This window comes from Nematolebias whitei, chromosome 9 (assembly GCF_014905685.2).
Source record: "Nematolebias whitei isolate Nwh7 chromosome 9, NemWhi1, whole genome shotgun sequence".
Classification (NCBI taxonomy): Eukaryota; Metazoa; Chordata; class Actinopteri; order Cyprinodontiformes; family Rivulidae; genus Nematolebias; species Nematolebias whitei.
The window spans coordinates 42,735,926-42,762,449 of record NC_056506.1 but is presented as its reverse complement, the minus strand read 5'-3'; the positions used below and the strand labels follow the sequence as shown (position 1 = coordinate 42,762,449).

At 39.2% G+C, this 26,524-nt stretch overlaps 1 protein-coding gene across 1 annotated transcript in view; it reads right to left on the bottom strand.

The window, feature by feature from the left end:
• The window catches only part of LOC119414282 (receptor-type tyrosine-protein phosphatase mu), a 203,234-nt gene extending 185,140 nt beyond the window's left edge, over positions 1–18,094 (bottom strand). The window contains exons 1-2 of the mRNA XM_037681376.1: positions 18,031–18,094; positions 17,706–17,828 (exon numbers count right to left, since the gene is read on the bottom strand). Coding sequence (XP_037537304.1) covers positions 17,706–17,828; positions 18,031–18,094 — 187 coding nt within the window. The remainder of the gene's footprint in view (positions 1–17,705; positions 17,829–18,030) is intronic.
• Positions 18,095–26,524: the final 8,430 nt, after the last annotated feature.

Genomic DNA, 26,524 nt, shown 5'->3' with positions numbered 1-26,524 from the left:
TTTTGTTCAAGTATCTTTATTATCCCCGAGGAGCAATTAGTTTTACATTCAGTTGATATACAACATCCATACTACACAAGACATTAAGACTTTATCAGTACAGAAGTCATCAATGTTCATTGAGAAACCTGATCGCTACAAGGAAAAATGAGTTTTTCGGTCTGTTCGTCCTACATCTGGGCAGCAGATACCTGTGTCCAGATGGAAGCAACCTGAACTCACCATGGAGTGGATGATCAGGATCTGCCAGAATCTGCATGGCCTTGTTCACTGACCTCACCTTGTGTAGGTCAGTGAGGTTCTGTAGGGCTATGCCAGCAGTTTTGCCGCACAGCCTGACCATCCCCAAGAGTTTGAACAATGCCCGAAAGTTTGTGTGGATCTCTTCGTGATGGAAAGCAGGTAAACAAAACATTCATACGGCCAGCAATAAGATCCTTGGGTTAAGCAGTAAACAAATAAAAGTCTAATCTTGTGAAAGTATGAAGGCAGAAACAAATGGCTCTTTTGGGAGTTTTCCTATTACAAATCATAATTTCAGCTTGTGACCTTTGATGAGACAGAGCTATTATCTGCGCTGATTGAAACTATCTCCTTGTTGCCATTTATCAAGTACAAAGACATGTTATACAGTTGAGGGGCTAATGATAGAAAAAGTGGATTCTTGAAAAGAGCATTCTCTCCTAAATGACAAAGAGAAAAGGAAAAGGATGAGAAATCAATAAGCTAAAATCTATTTGCCAAGAAAGCACCATTTAGATTTTTATCATTTAGGTTCCGTATTAAAGGTTAATCTAATTCTCTAGCCTCTCTCCAATAAAACACAAGTGAGAATTATGATGTTGGCCAACTTTCAAGAGGATGGGGAACACATTCTATTTGTCATCATCTTATTTAGCTCGAGTTGGTAATGAGATGGCACAAACCGTAAGAGCGTTTGAAACACAGCCACAGGAGACTCGTTATAAATACTGTATTTTTTTAATATATATTTTTTGTAGTATGCTAAAGATAGAAGGCACAGAAAGGTGGGACAAACAACCTGTACGCAAGGAGCTCGCACTGAAGCTTGTGAGGAGCTGAATTCCTATTTTTGTCATTTAAAGTGCTGCTTTTCTCAGATTTCATCCTAAAAATGAGTGAATACCATCAACTGAATCTGCAGCCTTGGTTGCAGAGTGTGTCAACCAAACCAGCCTCTCAAAGAAGCCTATTTGTTCCATCAATGACTCAAGCTTGCCCACTTGTCTTGTTGTGCTGCTCTCGTAACGCTCACCAATTCCATCTGTCTGGAGCTTCAGATAATGAGTAGGGGATTCTGTCATGTTTACACAATGAAACAAGAGGAGAGGGAGCAGAGGAGGAGGAGGAGGAAGAGCAGTGAGACGAGATGACACAGAGTCGGCCTAATCGGCTTTGTTTGTCAGGTACAGACAGTTGTCATTTTAAATGATTCTCACAGCTTTTGGGTCACCAAGAGGATCACAAATAATGGAGTGGGGGGTGTCATATATCCATGCAGGGTTGTGGTAGAGACGTGATCCTGCCATAGTTCGCATTTGACTGTGAATCATACGTGTAACACGGACCATGTCGGATGTCAAGAAGTCAAAGGTTAACGAGTCTCTAACAGATTTCATAGTTAAGTTTATAAAGATACACTAGACATGATACAGACTTTGACAAATTATAAGCAGGTAAATAATAAACCTGTTTGTTTCTAGTTTTTAGGTAACCCAAGTTTGTAAAACTGGAATGACAGGACTGTCTCACCTCAGTTTGGTCACGTAATGGCAACCGAGGGCCTCTACACACTAGCACAAATAAACTTTCCATACGAATGATCTCTGCTGCTGAGCTCTTTCGAACCACTTTGGCTATGGCTGCCTCAGAGGAGTCGACGGGGGAGAGGGCGAACTCCAGAAACCATCTTATCACCATCACACTGGTTGACCCACTATGCGAGTGTGCTGCTTGTGGGACTGAGTAGGTAAAGATATGGATGGATGGATGGATGGATGGATGTTATAATGAATTAAAAAATAAGTTTTAATTAATATTTTAATGAATTTTATCAATGGATGTAAATCTACAGCTGATTAAGCTTTGAAGTGAATCCAATCCAAGATGGACACCACAGCAAACACAGAAATAGCTCAGACAGGAGGGGTCGATGGGGGAAAGGACATCCCCCAGAAACCATCTTATCACCATCAAACTGGTTGGTCCACTGTAGGAGTGTACTGCTTGGTGGGGAAAACAGTTTGCTTGGGACTCCTCGGATTGATGAAGACCTTCGGATGGAGGGCGAAACGTCTCAACGAAATAAAAAACTGTCCAGATGACCTGACAGAACATTGTTGGATTTTTTTTTAATACTTGGATTACCTGCATGAACTTTGATATAACTCAGACACTTTTATAAAATCTGAGCTAAAATTTGGAGTGACAATGCTAATAGATGAGCAAGGCAACAAGCTATGCACTTCTTTAAGAAATGATACTTTCACTGCATTATGTGCATTCATAAGAAACCACAACAATTGAGCAATTTTACAGGTGTTTAATATCCCATCTGCAAGATTTGCTTCAGCCTTGATGCCTTAAAATTTGGCATGTGTGTTCTGGAAATTTACTGTCAAGAAACATCGTTATTGCTGCAGCTATAACAGTGACTATAATGTCAATGGCGTATTCACATTGTTAAACAAAAACGTTCTGTGATTTAAGAAAAAGATAATTTCAGGCTCACAAGATAAGGGTGAAGGCTAAAATATCTTGAAATAACAATGATCTTTGCTTTTGTTGGTTTTGAAATAAATGTTATTAACCTTTTTGCACGTGCCAACATACAGTAATGTTATTCTAGTGATTGTAAAGACGGGAACTGTGAAATGATTTCTAAAAATCCCATCACCACCAATGTAATTTGAGACAATACGTAAAATTTCCATTCCTATTTTATGTAAATTAAAGCTTTAATAAGGGCTAAAATACGTATGTCCAAGACTAGATTATTTCAAAGGCAGAGCCTTTCCTCTACAATCAAATGGTTAAGTTGAACAATGTAGTTGAAAAACACTACATTAATAAACGACATGGTGCAGCTTTCATCTTTACTTGCTCTAAAGAAAATGAAAGGTAATGAAAAAGACACTGTGAAGCACATTCTTGGAGCTCCTGGAGGCTTTTGAAAGGGATTCAATCAAATCGTTCTCTGCTTTCATTGTCTTTATATTTTAGGGTGTACTTCACCTTCAGTTTGACCTCAGACAGTATATAAAGCTTTAATAGTACACATTATATTTTAAGCCATTCTACAGATATTGTATTTGTGTGGTTACTCTTTATTGAATAATATTTTATGAGTCCCAAAAGATACAAACGTATGTAAATTGAGCATGGCCATAGCTTCTCTTTTTGGCAGGTCATTCGGCTGACCATATGTTTGTTTGTTTTTTGTTGCCATAGAAAGTATTTTTTTTTACAATGGTTTCTTGAGGATGGATTTAACATTATATTCCCACTTTCCACTGATAACTATTCCCCAACATCTGACGTGGACACAGGGTTATCAGACATTATCAAGCAGTGAGGTACTGATGGATGTCTCATAAGGTCCAATATCAACTCTAAAGACTTGAATTGTTCTTCTAACCCCAAAGCATATTCACCTCAACTTCCCATTATTATGCAGGATTGTTGCAATTGGAGGCGAGTCATATGACTCTACAGTTGTCTGTAAGTATCAGAAGTCTGAAGGATGGCTTCATAGAACTGAAGTCATTAGTGAAGAAGAAGATGGGCAGTGGTGAGAGCATACGTCCTTGTGGAACACCAGATCTGATTGGCAGTACTGTGTGTCTGTAGGGATTTTCTACAGCATTTCAGCTGTCTGTACATTTTGTGAGTGTTTTATCTTGTATTAGGGCTTATCCTAAATACTTTATTTGGATTTAGTATGATTTGTATATCCCTTGATAATTTCATGAACATTAATGTTTGATTGCTGTTTGATGTATTTCTGTATTTTCTGTCATGAAAGCTGCGATCATTGTGACATTTTTCTTGTTATGTACAGGCTTTTCTACATGCTACATTAAGATTAATTACTGTGGACAGCATATTCGTGTTCTATACAGTAGTTTTAAATGTTTTATTCCGTCTGTGTGCGTCTGATTCACATGTTAAGGTTAACTATTTCTGAGGCAAAGCATGAAGCAATGTAAGGAAGATGACAAAGGGCAGGAGATGAGTCGACTTTGTGACACGTACTCAAACTTTAATCAGGTAGCTCTATATGAGGGCTCTAAGGTCTCTTTAATAACATCCAGCCATCTGCGCAAACACTCACAGCATTTCCTTTGTTTTCCCCATTGAGGCATCAGCAACTCTTGATGTGATGCGAACCAGCACTAATAATCACTTGATGAATTGTTCAACTGTAGCTCATGTTACAAAGACAAAGACGCCAGCACCACTGCTTTCCTCAAAGATTAAAAACAGGCTGTTTAAAATTCATTTCAGCAGTCATTTTGTGACAATGTTGCTTAGGAGATTTATGCACAGCACGACTTTTTGTTGGTAATTAGAGATGAAAATATTAGATCCCTCAAGTCGCATTTCTTCTTTTATAGTACAGTGCTCATGAAATATTAATAAAACAAAAGGTACAATGAGCATGAAGCAAATTCTTAATAATACCTAATGTAGAAGCCATCAATTTTTAAATTACTTCACAAAAAACACTAATATAAATAGACAATTTCTTCGTTGGCTCTTGAGAAGTTTCTCTGCTGAAGCTGTGCGAATGTAAATCTCTGTCAGCGAATTTGATCCCGACAAATTAACTTGATTTGAGCCAGTGAACCCAAACACAACAAGTGGGAAGAAACTTCTTTCCTCATCCTTGACCTCCATAAAAGGAAGCCGACTTTCAAGTGACAGCCAACCCGCTCATTGTCCTTCCTCTGTCACCAACAGTGAAGAAGATGACAGGAGCACATAGATTGTCATCTATGCTCTCCAAGCCTAATGACCACCCACAATACAAGACCTGCTGCACCATGACAAGCTAATTAACCAGTGAGACTAAGAGCAAATTATAATGACCCAGCGTTAGTACTGTGCTAATGTGCTAGCATGTTTTCTTTCTCCCTCTTCCTCTATCTCTTGCGCCTCAACAATGGTGTGTTCGAGACCAATTAAAAAATAGAGAGCTCAGCGCACGCCGAGCCCGTCGCCGAAACTCCTTAAAGGCCAGGGCTTGGTTACTGTCTAAGGTATTATTCAGAAGGAGCAGATTTATTATTATTCCAATGTAGGCCACCTTCACCTTCCATTACAATGGTGGCTGAATGTGGAGAACATGGAAACTGGTGTGAAAAATGAAGGAGTGGAAGATGAAGTGCCCTCCCGCTTCTGACGCCACATGCATTCACTCCTGTTGTTCTTTGCAAATGAAGGCCCCCCACTGCTAAAATAGAAATGTGTGACTTTCATTATGCTGGAATATTTTAGACAACTTTCACAGGGACATTGTATCTGAAATAGGCCTCTGCAAAAACATCATTTTTGGTTACACCGTGCATCATATATAATCTTAACACCGATTCTGTGAAAAGCTGCTGGCACTGAAGTGTTCAGCAAAAATGCTCTAAATTTGGTTGAACAGTCTATGTTTTCAGCATATCTATAGTTACTTTTTTTTGTTTAATTAATCACAATAAATACTTTCTAATCAGCTCCTTTTAAAAGCACCAACTTTGTAGAATATTCTGCTCCAAGAGGCAAACTACAAAACAAAACTGCTGCTTCGGAAGTTAAATGTGAGGTTGCGTGCAATCTCACAAACTTGTTCTGCTAAAATAAAACTCTAAACCACAAATGTTCAGGTTCAGCTAGACATTAGGCAAACCAAAATAACAGACTTTGTGGTTTAATGGTATTATGAGCCGCAGAGAGACAAACGTGGACGTATTCCAAGAAAAGGCTTCCATCAGGTTAATCCTTTGCCCTGACAGCTCATTCAACTGGCAGAAGAGTTATGAGTTGGCCACAGCTTCTGTCTGTCCAGATGGAAGGAAAAGTTTCTTCTGGTAAGAAGCGAAGCTAATGAAAATGGTTAATCTCTAATGAAATTGTTTAAATACTTTAATGGTGTTTATGCACAGAGTAATGACCACAATCCTTTTGGCTAAATTTAGATCGGCTTTCGGCAATTCAACATTGTGACAAGACCACATCTCAGTCTTATTTCCTTCAGTAAACTCTTGGTTAGACAGCGTCTCTCTAATTATTCTGTAGGCAAGAAGGTGGTTCAGGATTTTTAGAGAAATAGGTGGAGAACAAAAATGTGGGTCAAAATCCTCAAGAACAGATGTGGGCAACTTAAGGCCCGAAGGCCAAACGTGGCTCTTGGACAATCTCTATCAGGCCCCCAATATTCTTAGGTAAAACAAAAAAACACAACTTTTTAAATAAAGATTGATTTTTTTAAAAGTGCAACAATTTATCAATGAGACATATTAAGGAAGTTTAAATTAAACACCTTGCGCAAAACTTGAAAAAAATTTACCGTAATTTCCGGACTATAAGCCGCTACTTTTTTCCACACGCTTTAAGCACCGCGGCTTATACAATGCTGCAGCTAATTTATGGATTTTTTTGATGGGCTAAGGAGCTTCATGCCACCAAAACATTTAGCTTCGTCACACACCGGCACTCACATAGCTGCCCAATACACATCTCACTTGGGGGTGTAGCGATCATTGACTTCCTGATAAACTACTGTTTTTTTTTTTTTAATCAGCCGTGTTACATGCATTGTTCAGAAAAAAAAAAAAATTACTGTATTTGTGCATCTTACCAGTACACATTTAATTAAAAGTAAAAATTAAAAAAAAATTCTGTGTAAATATCTCATGTATCACATGAACACCCACGGCTTATAGACAAGTGTGGTCTATTTATGTAAAAATGTAATTTTTTATTTATTTAGTGGGTGCGGCTTATTTTCAGGTACGCTCAATAGTCCAAAAATTACAGTATTTTTAAAGTCATTGTGTTTCCAGAACTAGATTGAACCTTAAAGACTTAGGAATACAAATATATAAGTTTGCTTTGCATACTTTCGCTAACATGTTTAACATGTTAAGCTAACATGTAATATAATGTCACAAGAACCAGTTTACAGAATATATCTTAAATTCCTAAAGGGTTTTGGAAAAACTTGTTTTATAAAGAGTGCTAACTATGCTACAATAAGAATAAGATCGTCTTGATCAGTGGTTCTCAAACTGGGGTCCCCGGACCCCTGGGGATCCGTGAGCCGGTGCTTGGGGATACGCAAAAATTTATTTTATTTTTATTTATTTATTTTTTTACAAGCACGTAGATGTTTAACGACTCATAGGGCTCATAAAAACACATTACCTTTAAATATCCAAGTAAATTGTGTTAAAAGAGAGAGTTGTTATAATCTTAAGGGGATATAGTTATTTGTGAAACCTAAATTTAGACCTAGTTTTAAGGGACAGTCTACTTCAATCCAAGGAATTAGATTATGGAATAATCTGGAGAGTGATGTTCAAAATGCCAGATCAAATCATATGTTTAAGAGAATGATCAAAGCTGATTTGGTTTTAAAAAAATGAAATAGCTTAATGTGTATTTGTATAAATTGTTGCTCGAGAAGGAGTTATTTATTTTGTTTTTGTTATTTGAAGATTATTATTGTTTGAATTAATTGTTTGGTAAAAAGGGGCAGATATTATAAGCTTTTTTCTTCTTTCTGCTACCTTTCATTTTATTTGCGATTGTATTTCTTATTGTATACTGAATTGTGTTAATTTGTTTAAAAAAATGAATAAACTTTATTATAATAATAATAATAATTTTAAAAATTACATGATTGCCTGTCTTTCGCAGCAGCGGGCCACAAGCAGATTAAGTGTTTAAATATTGTATATATACATATTACTTCTCACCCTTAGACCTGTCATGGTAATCTGATATAAAGAGTTTATGTACTTATTATTGTCTTTGTGTGTATTATAGTTGCTAAGCTTGATTACTTTTTTCTAGCAAAAGCCTTTAATGAAAGGGGTCAAATCAGAATGGATGGGCCACCAGTCTGGTACCTGTCTGACAAAAAGAAACAGAGTCTTTCAGTGTTCACGCTGCATATGTGGTTAGCATACATAAACATAAAGCTGCAGCTGCAGAGGTAATTATCTGCTCTGAAGCTGATAACTTTATTTAGAGCCGGTTGCTGTGTTCTCGATAAAAAGGTTCTTGTTACCAGCACTCCAAATAACAGGTGTGCACAAAACCAACCCAAAATATTCAAAATGAATAAAAGTGTGTTGTTTTGTAAGGTCATATGGGAACAGGACTAATTAATGTCTCTTTTAATTACAGTTTCTTCACTAAAAAAGAAAAGGAAAGTCATATAAATGGGAATAGTCTGACATGATTTTGACACTGTTTAATCCTAATCATCAAAGTCTATAGGTTGAAGGTATTTAGATTAATTACGAGCTGAGTGATGGTGTGAGCAGAGGATATAATTTGCAATAATGACCAGTACTCATTATTTCTCCTCCGTTCAGGTCCTGAACTCGGTGGAAAATCATTATGTGGGGAAAATCAGAATGAAGGGGCGCTCTTTAAACCCAAACCCTCCAGGTCTCATTTGCTAATAAAATTCGCAGGGGTCACTGCCGCGGAAAAGCGTGGCTGCTGCTTTGGAAATGTCAATGAAGACAGGGCTATTCTCACTGTCTGCCACCAATCAAAAACTCTCTCGCTGTGAGGGTTAGGCTGTTAATGTGAGCAGCCGTGTGCACCACCCACCCTCATTTTTGCAGAACTTTACCCATGTCCTCTGCAACATGAAAGGAGCCTGATAAAAATAACAGAATAAGTTTGGGCTCTCGGTACAAAGGACCTGGAAGGTTGCTTTTACAGAGTCAAAGCGATTCACCCAAAGCCATCCATCACACTGAACACATTTAAGCCCTGTCGCTTTAGTCAGGTGGAACAACGGACCCTTATTATGTTCTCTGGCAGCATCTTTTGTTATTGTATGTCAATCAACAGCACACCCAAATGACTTAATATGTCATCTTAATATGCAGTACGCTCTATTGGCACTTCATTGCAATAAATGGGTCAGAAAATAGACCATTTATCTGCAATGAAGTCATTAAAAATCAGATTCTTCACATGAGTTGACTATCATTAGCCTTAATTGTTCATACCATGCATTCTTAGGATAAGGGAAAGATAAAATATGCTAATATGTCTTCCACTGTGGCAGCGCAATCTTGTTTATCATAATGGGTAACCTGTTTGCTCGGGCCAAGGGACACTTTTTAACCCCACAAAGACGCCGCATTTAAAACAACACAGTTTTGTGCACGCAGGAATAAATTCATAAATTGATTAGATGCTGTAATTTGCTGTTCTGTTTTCCACCCTAATCATTTAATGGGTTTATCCTTAACCCGACAACCTTGCAAACATCACAACACACCTCTTTGCATACCCTGCAAATGGCTTAAAAATAGTTACCTTTTTCTTTGGGGTGCCGCTCCCTCCACAACAGGAAGCTCAATGCTTTGCTGACATGATTTAAATTTGGGGTAACACTTTACAATAAGCCACACAAAATTTGATTAACTACTAGGGAATGCCTCAGGAACGAATTAGGAACAAATCAGGAGCTCATGGGTAGTTAACCAGTACATACTGGGAAACACACAGCCAAGTCTTATTAGGGGACTACTGGTAAATGAAAAGGAACTAATCAAGAACTAATGGGTAGTAACCAACAAAACCAACGAGGAACGACTCAGGAGCTAAAGGGTCGTTAGCAAGTACTTCTTGATAAACACAGCCAAGCCTTATTAGGGGACTACTGGTTTGCTACCACAGGAACAAACCAGTAGGTAATGGTCAGGTAGTGATTAAGTAATGACTGGTTCCTGAATAAGTACTTGGTATAATGCTTCAGTGAACAAAATAATAGCCAGGCAATGATTTGGTACTCAGTAAGTGATAGTTAGACATAGTTAAGACGACACCAGTACAAGATTATGAAATTGCTAATCAGTGGTAAGAATCCAATAAAATCAGTAACCACTAGGAAACAGGTTTTTGAAAATTACGAGCTGTGACCTCACTGGTGCAGGGTTTATTCAGAACCCACATGGAGAATTTTGCCTGTTTCTGTGGTAACAAACCAGTAGTCCCCAAATAAGGCTCGACTCTGTGTTCCCTACTGGTTAACCACTCATTAGCTCCGGATTCATTCCTCGTTAGTTTCATTGGTAATTATCCATTAGTTCTTGTTTAGTTCCTCTTCATTTACAAGGTAACTAACCAGTAGTCCCCTAATAAGGCTTGGCTGTGTGTTCCCTAGTAAGTACTGGTTAACTACCCATTAGCTCCTGATTCATTCCTGAGGCATTCCCTAGTAGTTAATCAAATTTTGTGTACCTTATAAATTGTTACCAAATTTGGATTCATTTACTTGGTGCACAGGTAAGACAAAGAGGTTTTGTCAACTATTTAACTTTTGTCTGAAAGGGTCACAGCGGTGGACGATCTTCTGATGATATATTGGTTGCATGCAACAGTGAAGTGTCCCATTTGTATTTTAAAGACATGATGAAGCCACAACAAGGACCAATGCAGAATCCTATTCTCTGGGGTCTTTGTTTTTGTCAAGGTGTCACCATTGACCAAGGACATGCTATCAAAAACAAAGTCCTTGTTCAACGGCGAAGACAAAAACATTCCATTTCTCCTCGGCAACGTATTTATAGCAGACATTAGGAATAACACAATAAGTCATTTAGCTGGTGCTTCATTGGCTATTGTGCCTTGCAGAATACAAAAAACACTAATTAATCTCAGTTAAAGGACCTTCTTTCTCCTCCTCTTGCCATTATTCCCCAGAATGAGTCTCAGGGGGATGACAGGGAGCAGCAACGAGCTGCTGGCAACATCCATAACACCATCAGCTTCTGCACCAGCTGTGTCTCACTAAAAACAGCTTCCTTCCTAATAGCATCTGGACAACACCAACCACAAAACCATTTTGCTAACTTTTCTCTCAAGAGTACGCCACCACACAGAAGTCCGTGCAGAAATTGTCCCCAAAAAACCTAAATCTGTCTCCTTTTTCCAAAGCTTTGTGATAGACCAGAATAAAGCTTCCTTTTACAACGGAACAGTGACACTTCTCCTGGTGGTTTCTTCATTCAGCTTGAGAACGAAGCACACTGTGAAGTGCCCGAGAGCCATGCCGAGCCTCAATACTGGGCTGAACCGCCATAAACAGGAGCCAAAGCATGCAATCAGCTCCACATAGAGGGATAAACAAGACAACTCTGCGTCCAGACGTAGCAATTAGGCAGCAAGCACAACGCTGTAAACAACCAAGAGTTTCAGGCACCATTTGTGACCCAAAGATGGCTCTTCCTCATCCAGTTTCATTTCACTTTTCTGTTTCTGCACTTCTGTTTACACACTGGGAAATAACTGGGTCAGACTGGGCTTTGATCTTTATAGTGCAAGGGTCAAGATACAGAAAGCTGATAAAAAATGTAGCTGTTTAATACATTGCATGACCAGATTCTGCATGCTTACGTCTTCTCAGTTACTTTATTTTCACATATTTGATTTCTGTGTGAATAAATAATGCACCGCTTTTCACATGTGGATACAGTTTACCTTCAGTGAAAAGCCAAATAAATGCCTCTAGCCAATGTTCCAATTATTTTTTTCTTGTGGTGACAGTTATAATTATAAATTAAAATATCAGATTTTGAACTGTATACAGAAGTTGACTGCTGGTAACACCGTTTTAGTCTTTGTGTCATTTGTCTTGTAATTGCATGTGTTTGTAAGTGTGTCTGTTAGCATAATTTCTCACGAACGATTGGATAAATATAAATCAACTTTCAGAAAGTATTCATTGGATATACAGTAGTCCCTCGCTACTTCGCGGTTTGTTTATCGCGGACTCGATATATCGAGGTTTTTCAAAATAAGATTGGACATGGCACACAATTGGCTGAATGATGGATGAGCCGCACAGTCGGCATGGAATTTTTATTTAAAATAAATTATTGTAAATTATTTAGCAACGGCTGCACAAATGTGCATCCGAGAGCTGCAGAAAAAGCTTCCTCCTGCACCCTTGTGCAGCTCAAACTGCTGGATAAGCTTCCTGCTGCAGCTGATCAGCTGTTCTCCGTGCAGAGCTGAGAAGTGGGCGTGGCAAAGAGTGCTTGAAGGTGGCAAAGAGCAGATGAGGCAGGGAGCTGAAATCATGACATTCCGTGCTCTTTTAGTGCTTTTACAGTTAGAAACGTTGTTTAGAATATTACAAGAGTGTGGGAAGGGTTTAAAACGCCTTAATATATATACATATATAAATACTAGAATAAACTACTACTTACTACTTGTACTACTATTCCTACTTCACATTTTTTCACTTATCGTGAGGCTTCAGGGTACGGATCCCCCGCGATAAACGAGAAACAACTGTACTTAACTGCTTGAGTCAACTCAGTTCAAGATGGCTGTCATAGCTAACTGACCTAAGGACACACATAAATGGTTATAAGTTATTTTAACAGACGTTAGGCTACAATTTGGTGTGGCAGTAGCTGCGAGTCATCCCCAAAACACACACCACGTGCTAAAATATCACATCAAATTGTGTTTCAATCATTGGCATAAACAGCTGACGTCAATCCTGTCCGTTAGCAAAATATCTCATGAACCGCTGGACAACCTTAATGAAACTTCTAGAATATAAACACTTGTGGGATTAGCATTAAAAAACATACCACCAGTAAGAAACGATTTGAGTTAATAGCAATAAAACGTTAAAGTGTGGCTAAACTTAGACTAAGAAATGCGTAAGGCTTTTGGCAGTCCAGGGAACGTTGTGATTATGGTTCATAGAAGCTGAACATAAAATCCAAGGCTCTGACAGCAGAAATAGTCAAACATATTACCCCACTTTTAACATCACACCTTTATTTTCTGCTTTAGAGCACTCCACTTTTTTATTCTGGCACTGGAAGGAGGAAATAAACTTGAACTTAGACCAAGTGCACAATCATTCACGGTTCTAAAGGAAGCTCACATTGGGAGTTTACATGAGCGGTGGACATTCAAAACCTCTAGGGAGATTTTATTTGCTCGGAGAACTTAGCTGAGACAAGGAAGACTTAAAGCATCATTTAAGTCATCCATTCAGAGTGACATTGAGAACACTGCTATTTAGACAGATACTGTCTATAACCTATTTTAAAGGTGCTCCAGGCAGTAATGCCTTCTGTTCGCTGCTCTGAGCATCGCCACATCAATTTCATTTCCATCCTGCCACACCAGGTTGGATAACAATCTTTTGAGCGAGTATGATAAGGTCATTTTGTGAGGATTCATAAGTGTGAGTTGAGAGTAAGACAGCAATCAGAGGTGAGATAGCTTTTCCACCAGTGTGGCTTTTACCTAAATGCATTTTTACCCATCAGCCCCTCCACTCTAGTATCAGTAAAACAATTTTACCTGTCAAGTACATTACATTTCACATCCCTTTCAGTGCGGTCAAAGAGGAGAGATTACAATTTTGCACAGTGGGTTGAGTGCTCGTGCTGCAATGTGAAGAAAAGGCTGCAAAACCTGCTAATTATGCAAAGTTGAAGATGCACATGCAGAAAACATGCCTTACTGGAGTGTACTCAGCCTGGGAAGCACAATCAGGGACACCTCCTCACCAGATATGGGATTTTAATTAGATCTGTTAAATTTAGACCGTGCACGCAGTGTTAATTTGTAGGTCAAGGCTTTTCCAGATTTTATTGTAACCTTTGCCTAGCCTTCATGTGTCCCGACATTAATCAATTGCAATGGGGAAAAAAAGGGAGGGGGACACTTCCTCTACTGTGTAAAGTAATTTCTCCGGGGCAGTTTAACACACAACAACCTGATGTACAAATATACACACAAACAGGTCTGGGCGCAGGCTGCTTTAAATTAGTGAGGTCCTGCTAATTAATTCCCCCTCTGTCACTGGGGGGCCCAATGCAATCTATCTGCGATGCTGCCTTTGTTAGATTAGGCATCAGATAGGGGAGGAAAAACAATATCCATTAGCTTGCAATGCTACCTTTGTTGTAATGTGGAAAAAAAACAAAGAAATGTCATTCCATTAGTCTAATTCCTGAGGTGGTGCCCACCGCTCAGTGGCAGAGATATCTCCACATTTTAAAATCTAATGAATAACGATCAATGGAACATTTAGGAGACAAGCTGTATGCAGCAGACAGATGCACACATTCAACTAAAATAGACTTTGATATCAAATATCAGTTCATATGGCTGTGCCACAGACACTGTGGACAGAAGCTGCAACGAAATAACATAAAACAAGAAATAAATAACTTGTTTGTTCTTTGAAGGAATGCGTATATCGACCACCGCTTTCCATGGTTTGGTTTTAGACTGAGATCATGTTGCAAAATGGTGGAATTACAGCAGTTTTGGTCAAACGTTGAACATATTCTATCCATCTCATGCAATACCGCGAGATGTGAGTAGGTATTTCTCAATCCAAGATGACTGGACAAGTGAGTTCAAACATTTGGCTCAGATTCCAGCAGTCAAAAGTCACACATCAGACGTATAGGATTCATTTAAAGGAAAGTAGGAATTAAGAAGTTTTTTTCCCAGTTTGGATTAGGCTGTTGGGGGAATATCAGTTTTGTTTGGTGTTTCCTCAGACTGATGAAGCTTTCTGGATGGACGGCAAAACATTTCAGCACAACAAAAACAAACTGTCCAGATGACCTGACTGAACATTGTTGGATTTTATACCTGGATTATTGAGCATGGACTTTGGTGTAGGAATTAAGAACTTTACATTCTGAGCAACTTTCACGACAATTTGTTGACCCAAAAATGGTTTCTGAAGCCCCAAGAATCAAAAATGATCTGATCCAGGCATTGTGTCGTTTTTATTCCTCTTAACTTTCCTTATTTCTAACTAATTTAAACAAAATTGTTGTTTTTTTTCCTTTGTAATTTGCATCCAATAAAATTATTTTAAATCCAATTTGGAAACTTTTTTTTTTTTTTGTGATATTGCTACTTAGAGTGGTAGGTAGCAAGGTGGCACAGTTGGTAGAGCTGCTGCCTCTCAGTGAGAAGGTTGTCGGTTCAAATCCTTTTGGGTGGAGTCTGCATGTTCTCTCCATGCATGCGTGGGTTTTCTCCGAGTACTACGGTTTCCTCCCACAGATCAAAAACATGCATGTTAGGCTGATTCGTCACTGTCTCTAGGTGTGAGTGAGACAGTGAATGGTTGTTTGTCTCTATGTGTCCCTATGATGGACTGGAGACCTGTCCAGGGTGTCCCCCACCTCTCACACAGTCATAGTTAGACATGGGCACTAGTGACCCCCGTGATCCAAAAAGGAAAAAGTGGGTAAAATGGATATATGGATGGATGGATGGATGGATGGATGGATGGATGGATGGATGGATGGATGCTACTTAGAGTGCATGAAGTGAATCACTCTCAGGTACCCCCACTTCAAATTTTAGCCCAAAATATGTTGTTGTTGCCATTTTGACCTGGACTGACTCCAAAAGTTAATCAGTTGTGAATACATATTTAGTTATTACTTTTTGAAAGTTTCAATAATGAGGTGTATTGCTAACAGTTGACTCCAACAGTTGGTGCAAAGATGTTATGCAACAAGTAACGTTCAGACTTTCAGCAGCAGGCAACTAACAAAAAATTAGTATTGATGTTCTAAAAAGGTAAATTAAAATATATTTTGTTTTTATGTGCTCACTAGATGAATCAGTGCTGCATTACCAGCATATTAGGCTGTAATCAATATTCATTAGTCTTTCACATCAAAGCTTTGTACAATAATTTCAGATTATAGTCAGACCCTGAGTAGAAAAAACATCTTGCACGAATACATGAATCAGCTGATTAAAACAGCCACTTTGAGATAAACGTCAGTCTGAAGATAAAACAAGATTTTAAAAAAGAGTAATTGAACGTGCCGTCAGATTAGTTGTATCAATGGGAAAATGATAAGATACAAATGTAAACATGTTTTAGCAAAGCCTGTTTTAGGTTTTTAAAACCCCACTCTGATTTATGGTGGACATCACCAGCAGCTGATCCTCTCTCATGTTCTTTACACTTACTGTAATTAAGAACATCTTCGTAGATTCCTAATTTGGACACGATTTGCCATCAAGCTTCGATGCACAAGAAGCTTATTGTGTGAACGATTATGAAGCATTCACACTATTGTGATCCATTTATCTTCCATACATATTTCAGCAAGATGCTTGTCCCACAGTTTTTAAGCTATTTCAACAAATCATGTATCAAAAGTTCAGCTCTTTCAGGACGATCCTGCTATGACTTTTGGTACTGGCTTTAGCTTTTTGAAATATTTAGCCTTTTCTGCCACTTTTTTTCCTCGTAGAAAATGAAATGTGCTCCTTTTACATCCTTCATATCTTTAGATCTGTTTGCAACATTTTACTGCTCCTTTCACATTTTGTTCTGGTTCAGATTCTTTCAGCTTCCTTGTGCAAATTTTAACTTTTTTTCAGCTACTTTCAACTCATTTCAGCTGTTTTTTTCAGCTTGTTATGCTCCTTTTAGCTTATTTCTGTTAATTTCAGTTATTTCAGCTTCTACAGTATTTAGCTGTTTTATGCTAGTTTGAGCTTTTTCAGCAAAATAAAATTTTTTTGCACTCATTTCAACTTTTTTCTGCCTTATTCAGCAAAAATGTGCTCTCTCCACTTCCTTCTGGTAATTTAAGCTTCTTTCTGCTTTGTTAGCTACTATTCAGCTGTTTGTTGTTGTTGTTTTGCTAATTTAAGCTTTTTTCAGATAATTTCTGCTGTTTTGTGCTCATTTATGCTACATTCAGCCTAATTGGGCAAACGTGTTCTTTCTGCTTTCCTCTACTAGTTTAAACTTGTTCTACATTTTCAGCTACCTTTTTAGCATTTTTTAACTAATTTCAGCTATTTTCAGACTAATTCAAGTTTTTCATGATAATCCCTGCGATTTTCAGCCTAATTAACTTATTTTTGCTACTTTCAGCTTTTTCTGCTAGTTCAGCAACTACTTAACTGTTTAATGCAAATTTTTACCTTTTTTAGGCTAAATCCACATTTTTCAAGCTTATTGCAGCTTTTGCTTCATTCTTGTAGTTTAAGCTTTTTTTTTAATAACTTTTCAGCTTTATTTTTTGCTCATTTCTGATTTTTTTTTATCTATATCCCTAATTTTTGTGTTCATTTCTGCTTATTTAAACATAGTTCAGCAACTATGTGTTCTTTCTGCTTTCTTCTGCTAACTTTGGCTTGTTCTTCTATTTAGTTGCATTTCATCTCTTTTTTTTTTTTTAGCTAATTTCAGCTGTTTTTCAGCAAGTTCTTCTGCAATAAGCATTCACACTGCATTTTTGCAGGAAATGCAATTTCTCGTTACGGTAGTAAGAAATTTTCGTTCAAACAAAGTTTAGGATTTATCGCACTTACATATTACACATAAATGTGCAGCCTATTGCAATTTTTTAATTCTGTGTTCTGCTGCGATCGTCTCTTCATAATTTAGCCTGAGTCACCGTTCTAACCTGAGGGCATCCATGGTTCTGATGAAGTCTTCTCTCTGGTATTGACCTGCTCCCAGTCAAGGTCATCGTCTCGGCCTTGGCTGTATCCACACGCTGCCAGCGGCTTCTCGAAGTTACAATCGCCTGTGACAAAGAAGAAGAAGAAATTTATGTGGTTACCCAGTTTTTCCATTAACTCACTGCTCAAATGAATGACTATAGAAATTGAATTCTTCTCTCTTTCTTTCCTGTTGGTATTCATAATGCAATATGCCAGACAATGAGATGCATTTAAGTGAGACAGAGTGAAGGATTACTGTAGCAGGCGAGGCACAACATACATTACCATCATTAGCAACACGGCGATCCAATTTTACAATGACAAGTATGAAGTGTCCAAACTCCATCATCGTTAGACATTATGTTCCCGAACTGCACCGCCATCAAGCATAAATTGATTTATTTTCCTTGCTGGCCACAGAAGTTTGCTGTTCATGCACTCTTACTCCACGGAGCCATTCTAATCCTTTTTACAAGCGGATTGCAAAATGACAGCAAGCAGCCATTAGGGCCAGGCTTCAACCAAGCTTGGTGTGTGATCGATTAATACAAATACCCCTTTATTCCTCGCACCTTAAAGGCCACACGGAGAACGTGAGAGTTGATTTGTTTCCCCCCCCATTTTACCCTAAAGTGCTTTTCAATCCACTCATAACGCTACAAAAAGGGAATGTCAGAACAGTATGTGGCTGGAAGGGGTTATACAGAATAAAAACATGAAACATAAAGACTTTTACTCTACAAGGGGGGTCATTTTCAGACAAAGTAGGCGACTGACAAAATAATAGTGTTGCTTTAGTTTTTGTAATCATATTAGGTCTTTGTTAATAACAGATGGGCACTGTGTTATTATGATTCTTGCCAAAAAATGACTTCCAACACCGAACATGAAAACGCTGGCTGGCACGCTGGTAATCAGTTCCGAAACACAGATGACATACAAATTTTATTGCTTGTGGGAATGTCCTTTGACTCATTCTGCCAGGCCAAAACTAATATCTCATCTCATACAAGGTCCTGCTGCAGAAAGGCTACAAGTTGGAGGTTTTGTCTTCCCATTTATCTTATTGGTGACATTTACAGTGCATGGGCAAATGAGTGGAGAACACGAGATAATTAATATCCAGCTCCGCAGGGCAACTGATGATGGTGCATTTGTTGCTTTGACTGTCTTTTTGAGGGGGTGGACGTAGAAAAGTGTGCACAGTATCACAGGTAGAAACGTGTCATTGTTGAGAGCTTGTTCAGAGCTTCATCGCCGTGTTCGAAAGACATGGGAACGGTTTCCAAGCTGCAGAGTTGCCAGATGAACAATAACCACTATTATTTTATTTTTCATAAACTCACCCTCTGCAGGGTGAATGATCGGTGATAACAAACGGCTCTAAATGTTTGGTCGTTTTGCAAGAGAAAAGATAAGCAAAGTGAAAAATTGAAGGTAATACTTTGGTAATATTATGAATTAAAGCAAAAAACAAGTAATTACAAGGAAGTTATGCACAGGACTCGAGCCCAATACTTAAACCAAACCATATGCACTGTGTAAAACTGTATTAGGGGCCAAATTTACAAACAATAATAGGAGAAAAATGTAAAACTGTAATTCAATAAAATGCAATAACAACTGCCGTAATTTCTGGCGTATAAGTCACTCCGGAGTATAAGTCACATCAGTCCAAAAAAAAGCATAATGAATCTATGTTGCTTCGGTGTATAAGTTGTGTTTATTATGCGTCACCGCTGACCCCCGCGAAACGTGGGCCGGTGTTGTGCCAAAAATCGATTGGCAGCTGCGGGAGCACTCACAGGAGGACTTGCTGTTGCAGTTCTTTGAAATTTAACAAGATTAAAATTTTAAAACAATTATTTGTTTGCTCGACATTATATCAAAGGTGTGCAGTCAAACTTTTTCCTTAATAAATGCAATTTAATGGTTAATGTTTGGCAGGGTGGGAGGGCGGTGGAGATAGCAGTACAGGAACAACATATACGCCTACAGGTAGTTGTCAAAAGCCTAGAGGGCCCTCTCACGCCATAGCAGCTTCAAATGTTAATGTTTACACTGATTCAGGCCAGTATGAATGAACATTTAAAGCGTCAGTCAAAAACTGCATTAAAAAAACATATATAAGACGTTTCGGTGTATAAGTCACAGGACTGGCAAATCTATGCAAAAAAAAACCTGCGACTTATACGCCGGAAAATACGGTATCCATCCGTCCGTCTTCTTTACCAGCATATCCTTTCCTACTTGCAGGGAACTGGTGTCTACCCACTGCAGTCACAGTGCGAGAGGTGGGGTCCACCTGGACAGGTCATAAGTCCTTCAAAGGAACAGAACATTGTAACTCCTCCCAGAAAGGCCCCAGGCCTGGAGGGGATCCTGCGACTTTCCAGATGAGAGGGAACAGCAATAACCACTGTTCTCCTGTCTTTTAACGTTTGATTTGATATTTTGATGATGGTCCTTCCTTTCTTTATTATCATTAGATTGATACCAAATAGGCCAGCACGGTGGCGCAACTGGTAGAGCTGCTGCCTCTCAGCGAGCAGGTCCCTGGTTCAAACCCCGGTCCAGGGGCCTCCTGGGTGGAGTTTGCATGTTCTCTCCGTGCATGGGTGGGTTTTCTCCGGGTACTCCGGTTTCCTCCCACAGACCAAAAACATGCATGTTAGGCTGATTGGTAACTCTAAATTGTCCCTAGGTGTGAGTGAGAGAGTGAATGGTTGTTTGTCTCGTTTGTCTCTATGTGGCCCTGGGATGGACTTGCGACTCGTCCAGGGTGTCCCCCGCCCCTCGCACAGTGATTGCTGGACATGGGCACCAGCGACCCCCGTGACCCAAAATGGAATAAACGGGTAAAGATAATGGATGGATGGATGGATGGATGATACCAAATATATGTGAACACATTTCCAGTTATGCTTTAAAACTACGGCACAAATTTAATGGTTAGCCAAATCATTACAATACTGCAAATTATGATTTTGCTTTGAAATATTTAAATTTGTTCTCTGATTATTTCCTTTGGTTTTTAGCCTCTAATTAGCCTGAGTGTGTTTCCCTGAAGCTCAAAGTTTTACCACATGGGGTTATAGTTTGGTCATTAGATGGTACTACTCAATTACTATGTGTTTGAATATCAAAGTATAACCTATTTTACTGTTAAGATGTAATGGTTTTACATTTGTGTTTATGTATTTGTGTAAGCATTCGTGTCAATTGAAAACAATTATCTGAAAAGATGTGTAAATTGTAGCCCTACACTTATAACCTCCCCCAGGAATGTAACAGGTAAACCTAGCTATCCGGACTTCACATTGTCAGTCATTAACCTCATTTATTATAATAATCAACAGAGGAGCTCCACAGGGTTTTGTGCTCGGCCTTCTCCTGCTTAACATCAACATCCATAGGTGAACACACAAACATAAAGAGAACACTGTTGTTAAGTTTGGAACTAAAACAAACAAATTCCACTTTAAATATTAAACCAAACAGAGCTGCAGAATGGTGTTTAGAAAAGAAAAACTACATGCACAAGCTGTGTCAACATCATCCAAACAAGTAACAAAAAAAAATATTTAAATAGTAGGTTAACAGTTTTGAGTACATGGGAAATTATTTTACTTGACATGGTCATAATAAATCTGCACACTGGTAATTAAAAACTTGGAAATAAGTTGATGTAAGAAGCTTAGGACGTCAAACTCCCTCATCTAAATCATGACTTCTAAAAAACAAAAACTTGATGAGCATGAGAAAGGCCAAAACTACTCAGTTCCAGATCTGTACATATTTGCTACATATCCCTTGTTATATATTTAGACAGTTTTTGGTACTGATGTGATGACTTACTTTAATGTTGTACTGTTAGCATAATATCACATAAGCCCCTGGACAATTTTGAATGCAACTCAGAATGTCTGTTTATGATCTATACTTTTTTTGGACTCAACCAAATTCAAGATGGCTGCCATATCTGATCAACCTTAGCAAATACAAAATTGCTTATAAATCAGACAATTTTACAGCTTCTGAGGAAAAATTCGATGATGGTAGTAGCTGAGAGTCGATCCCGACACATAATAAAAGTGCTAATTTCCAGTCGCCAAAGCGATGCCATTTTTTATCCTCCCCACAACAATAAAACTCCGTTTCCAACTTTTCCATCCCTCACACTGGACTCATGCAGATTATTTGAATCCATTTTAAAGCTGCGAATCAGTGACTCACACTTCCAAACTTCTAAACCATCTCCGCCAGACTCATTACCAAAACGTTAAAAGCTGCTAATTGCCACCGTATAATAGAGTGGGAGTTAGTTTATTATTCTGGGAAGGAAGAGTTGTGATAAATCCGCCCACAGTACAGAAACGTGTAGGGACTAGGCGTTGAGTAAATGTAAAGCAGGAGGTAAATAAAAGCCAAAGAGAGCCTGACGATGCTTATGAGGAAACTCGAGCTCTAATAAGGTGAAGCTGAAAAAAAAAAAAAAAAGAGTGTTCACTTCATGCTCAGTCTGCTCGCTCTCCAAATACATAAAATGATCTCAGCTGTCGGCGTAACTTGAAGCGCATTAGCATGAGCCTTTGGCTGCAGTGTCATGAGCATCGGCTCCATTTCATCAATATTTTGCCTCAAGAGTTTTAAGATCCTTTGGCCCATGCCACCCGCCTTCCTCTCGCAGCATGGTGGAGCTCAAACAGACCCAAAGAGGTGGCTGTTATTGATGTTTGATATTTAAATCAATGGCAGCAGCAAGAAGAGAAACACACTCTGAGTCAGTGGGAGAAGTTTGAACTGCTGAGGAGAGCAGCCTTCAAAAAGAATATGCAAAGCACTGAGCCCAAATCATGCTTTTAATTTTTCAGAGGTTACATCTTCTTTTTTTTTTTTTTTTTAAATGTCAGTGTTTTAATAATAAATCAGGAAATTGAAAGGGATAAAGGACTCAGTTTGAAGATTCATCCTCTTCAAAGGCATCATTAAGAGCTCCGCTCTAATAATTCTCTCATTACTCAGTTCGTTTCAGTACAAAAGAGCCGTCCACTTTTGACTGCATACGTTTCAAAAGGAGAAAGCACATTTTAGTCGCCCCGCCTTTCATGGCAGTGGGCAACCATTTGTATTGGCTTGTTTGTCTGTTAGCAAAATTTTTCTTAAACCACTGGATGGATTATAATGAAACTCCCAGAAAGTAATCATCAGATGCACATTTACAACTGATTAATGACTGGGGTTGAGCCCCACCAAGGTGGCCCCCACAGCAAACCAAACTTAGCAAACAATAAAAGAGCTTTAACTCAGTCAATTTTACAGATAATGAGCTCAGCTTTGGTGTTATAGCAGCTGAGAATCATATCTAACAAAATATATGAACATTTATAGATCACGCAAGAAGTTTGACTAAAAATTTGGTTTTAACTTCCGAAATCAACCTTGTCTGTTTGTTAGCAAAATATCTCACTAACCAGTGGACAGATTTCAATGAAACGCTCAGAAAGTAATTGGTTTATTAATGTTTGGACTCAATGCAGTTCACGCTCTCTTCACAACCTTAGCTAACGTGCATGACAAGTTATATTCCAGACAGCTCTTAAGCTGCATATTTGTGTGGTAGTAGATGAGAGTCATCCCCAAAACACACTCTGGGTGCTAACAGACCATGCAAGATGTTTAAAACTTTGAAATAAAAAGCAGTGGTCGGTATATACTCATTTAAGGAATGATAGTTGTATTAACAAATGCACTCTAGTTCTTTTCTTTCCGTCCTCTCGGTCAATAAAGGACAATAATTGACTTATTTAGGAGAACGAGTGTCAGAAACAGCTGCACTGAAGAAACAGGAGAACTTATACAGAATGGATAGTGATAATTGCCCAAGTGCAACTGTAAAGTTTTGTTTTTTCCTTCATTGAGTTAGAATCTGTCGGTGGCATGTGCAACATTCGGCTTTTTCTCTCATCGACAAGTCACGGCTGTAAAGACTGTGTATCATTAAGAGAGGGCAACAGGGTGTGAACAAGCAATAAATCAGTCTGTACCGCTTTGATCGCCACACAAGGCGCTTGCTGTCAATATCGGAAAATTCTCCCAATAAACGCCCCGAAACCTTCCATTGACCCGCCATGAAACGGATCGGCGGTGAGAACATCATAAGCGCCGCGTTCCTGCAGGCAACACGTGTTGTCGGGGGGTTCTTTTCAAATGTCTGCGGCTTCGCCTCGAACGAGGGTCATGAATCAAAAGCAAAACGTAGCACGCGGCGTGTCACCAACACAAACAAAGCGCCTCTGATTGTACAAATCCATGCAGATGAAGGCGTCAGCAGCATCATAATAGTTCTCCTCTCTGCAGGAGGTGCACGTCGGTGGCACAACCCCCGTTATAATCAGCTGCCGGAATAGATGTTTCAAGGAGATGCTGCCACCCCCCCTCTGAAGGAGATTTAACTTTCAATAAACGCTATGAAGTGTGGGTAGTCTGGGAGCACGGGCGAGCGCGCTCCACCCTGTCACCATGCACCTTTCAAGAGAAGCGAGCGGCTCAAATCTTAAAGGGTGGTCCCGGATATGTCGTGAAACAATTTATTCCTGAGTGAGAACGTACAATGGTCTTTATATTCTCACCCGGCGTGCGTTTCAAAAGAAATCTATCCGTCTTTTCCTCCACCGAGCCAGAGGCCAGAATCAATACCTCAACCCCTCAATGCTGGAGCCAATTTCTCCTAAAGATTTTCAAGTCGCACTTAAAAGGCCTTTTGTTGTTGCACCTGTAACAAAAGTAAACTTTGGGCTTTGAAAGCGGTGCGTGTGAAAGTTTTTGTACTGTGCCCGTGTGCTCAGAATGTCAAATAGGGGGAGACAATGGAGGGGCTGGAAAAGCTGAGTTGGTTATGATGGATTTGACGGCTCCGTGAACCGTTGGTTATATTTTGCAACTGGTCTGGTGGTGATACATGCAATTACTACGAACATGTTCACTTTGTAAACATGCCTGTTGGCTTTCCTTGGATGCGATCCTTTCTTGATATGAGACTTGCCGTCAGGTTTGACGTCTGATATAGCACTAATGCTATTTCAACGGGAGGAGACCCCATCATACTGAACAACTATCGACCAAACTCTGCATTTTAGCCAAGGTCCTAGAAAAACTGATAAACTCACACATCAAAAAGTTTTTGGATTCTTTTAACATCTTACCTCCACATCAATCTGGTTTCAGGAAACAACACAGCACGACTGCTATGCTGATGGGTTTTAACAATGTTGTTGAAGCACTGGATGCTAAGGATTATTGTGCTGCACTTTTCTTAGACCTGTCTAAAGCTTTTGACACTGTGGATCATGACATCTTGTGTCATAAGCTCTCAGAAATTGGTTTCTCAGATCATACCATCGGTTGGTTCTCTAACTATCTTTCAGATCGGAGGCAATGTGTTCAACATAATGGTATTTTCTCCAGTTATTTAACAGTCAACAATGGTGTACCACAAAGCTCTGTTTTAGGACCCACCCTCTTCACAATCTACATAGGTAATGTAGGTCAGAGCATCCCTGATGCATCCTTACATTTCTATGCTGATGACACAGTTGTTTATTGTCGAGCAAAAACAGTTGCTAAAGTTTTCTAGCTTTTGCAGTCTGCATTCGACATCATCAAGTCAGATTTGTTCTGTCTCAAACTTGTCCTAAACACCGACAAAACAAAAGGGATGCTTTGATTCAAACAGGAAGTCGGTCCCAGCAGTCCTTCCTTCTATTTATCATCGAATGGTGTTCCTATTGAGTTTGTGGATTCATACAAATATTTGGGTATCTTGGTCGATGCGCATCTCTCTTTTAAGCCCAACGCTGAAAACTTGATAAGGAAACTGAGAGTTAAACTGGGTTTCTTTTTCAGAAATAGATCCTGTCTAACTCCGAATGCTAGGAAACACCTCGTAACTGCGACTTTCCTTCCCTCCATTGACTATGGTGACATTATCTACACAAACGCTCCTACAAGAACCCTGCAGATGTTAGACGCTGTCTATCACGGTGCACTAAGATTCACAACTAGCTGTAACTACCGTACCCACCACTGCACCCTGTATTCACTGGTTAACTGGTCATCATTAACAACAAAGCCCATGCTCAATAATCCAGGTATAAAATCCAACATTTTTCAGTCAGGTCATCTGGACAGTTTCTTTTTTTGTGTTGAAACGTTTCGCCTTCGATCCAGAAGGCTTCATCAGTCAAGGAAACACACAGCAAAACTGATTCTTCCCCCAACAGCTTACTCCAAAGTGGAACAAACCAGTTCTGCTTGTGATAAGATGGTCTCTTTGGTACACCCCTCCTCCATTGCCGGCCCTCTTCCTTGTTGACAGTCTTGTCAAACTGGTTGAAAACAACAAAGTCCATGCTCAATAATCCAGGTATAAAATCCAACATTTTTCAGTCAGGTCATCTGGACAGTTTCTTTTTTTGTGCTGAAACGTTTCGTCTTCGATCCAGAAGGCTTCATCAGTCAAGGAAACACACAACAAAACTGATTCTTCCCCCAACAGCTTACTCCAAAGTGGAACATTGGTCATCATTAACTTCACGCAGACTCTCACTGGTACATTTTCATCTTTAAATCACTTCTTGGTCTGTTGCCTTCATACATCTCCTCCTGCATGTCTCTGCGTGAGTGCAGCTACAGCGTGCGCTCTCAGGACATTATTACCTGCAGTGTTCCTTCAGTGAGAACTGAACTTGGCAAAAGGGCCGTCTCCTACTCCGCTCCC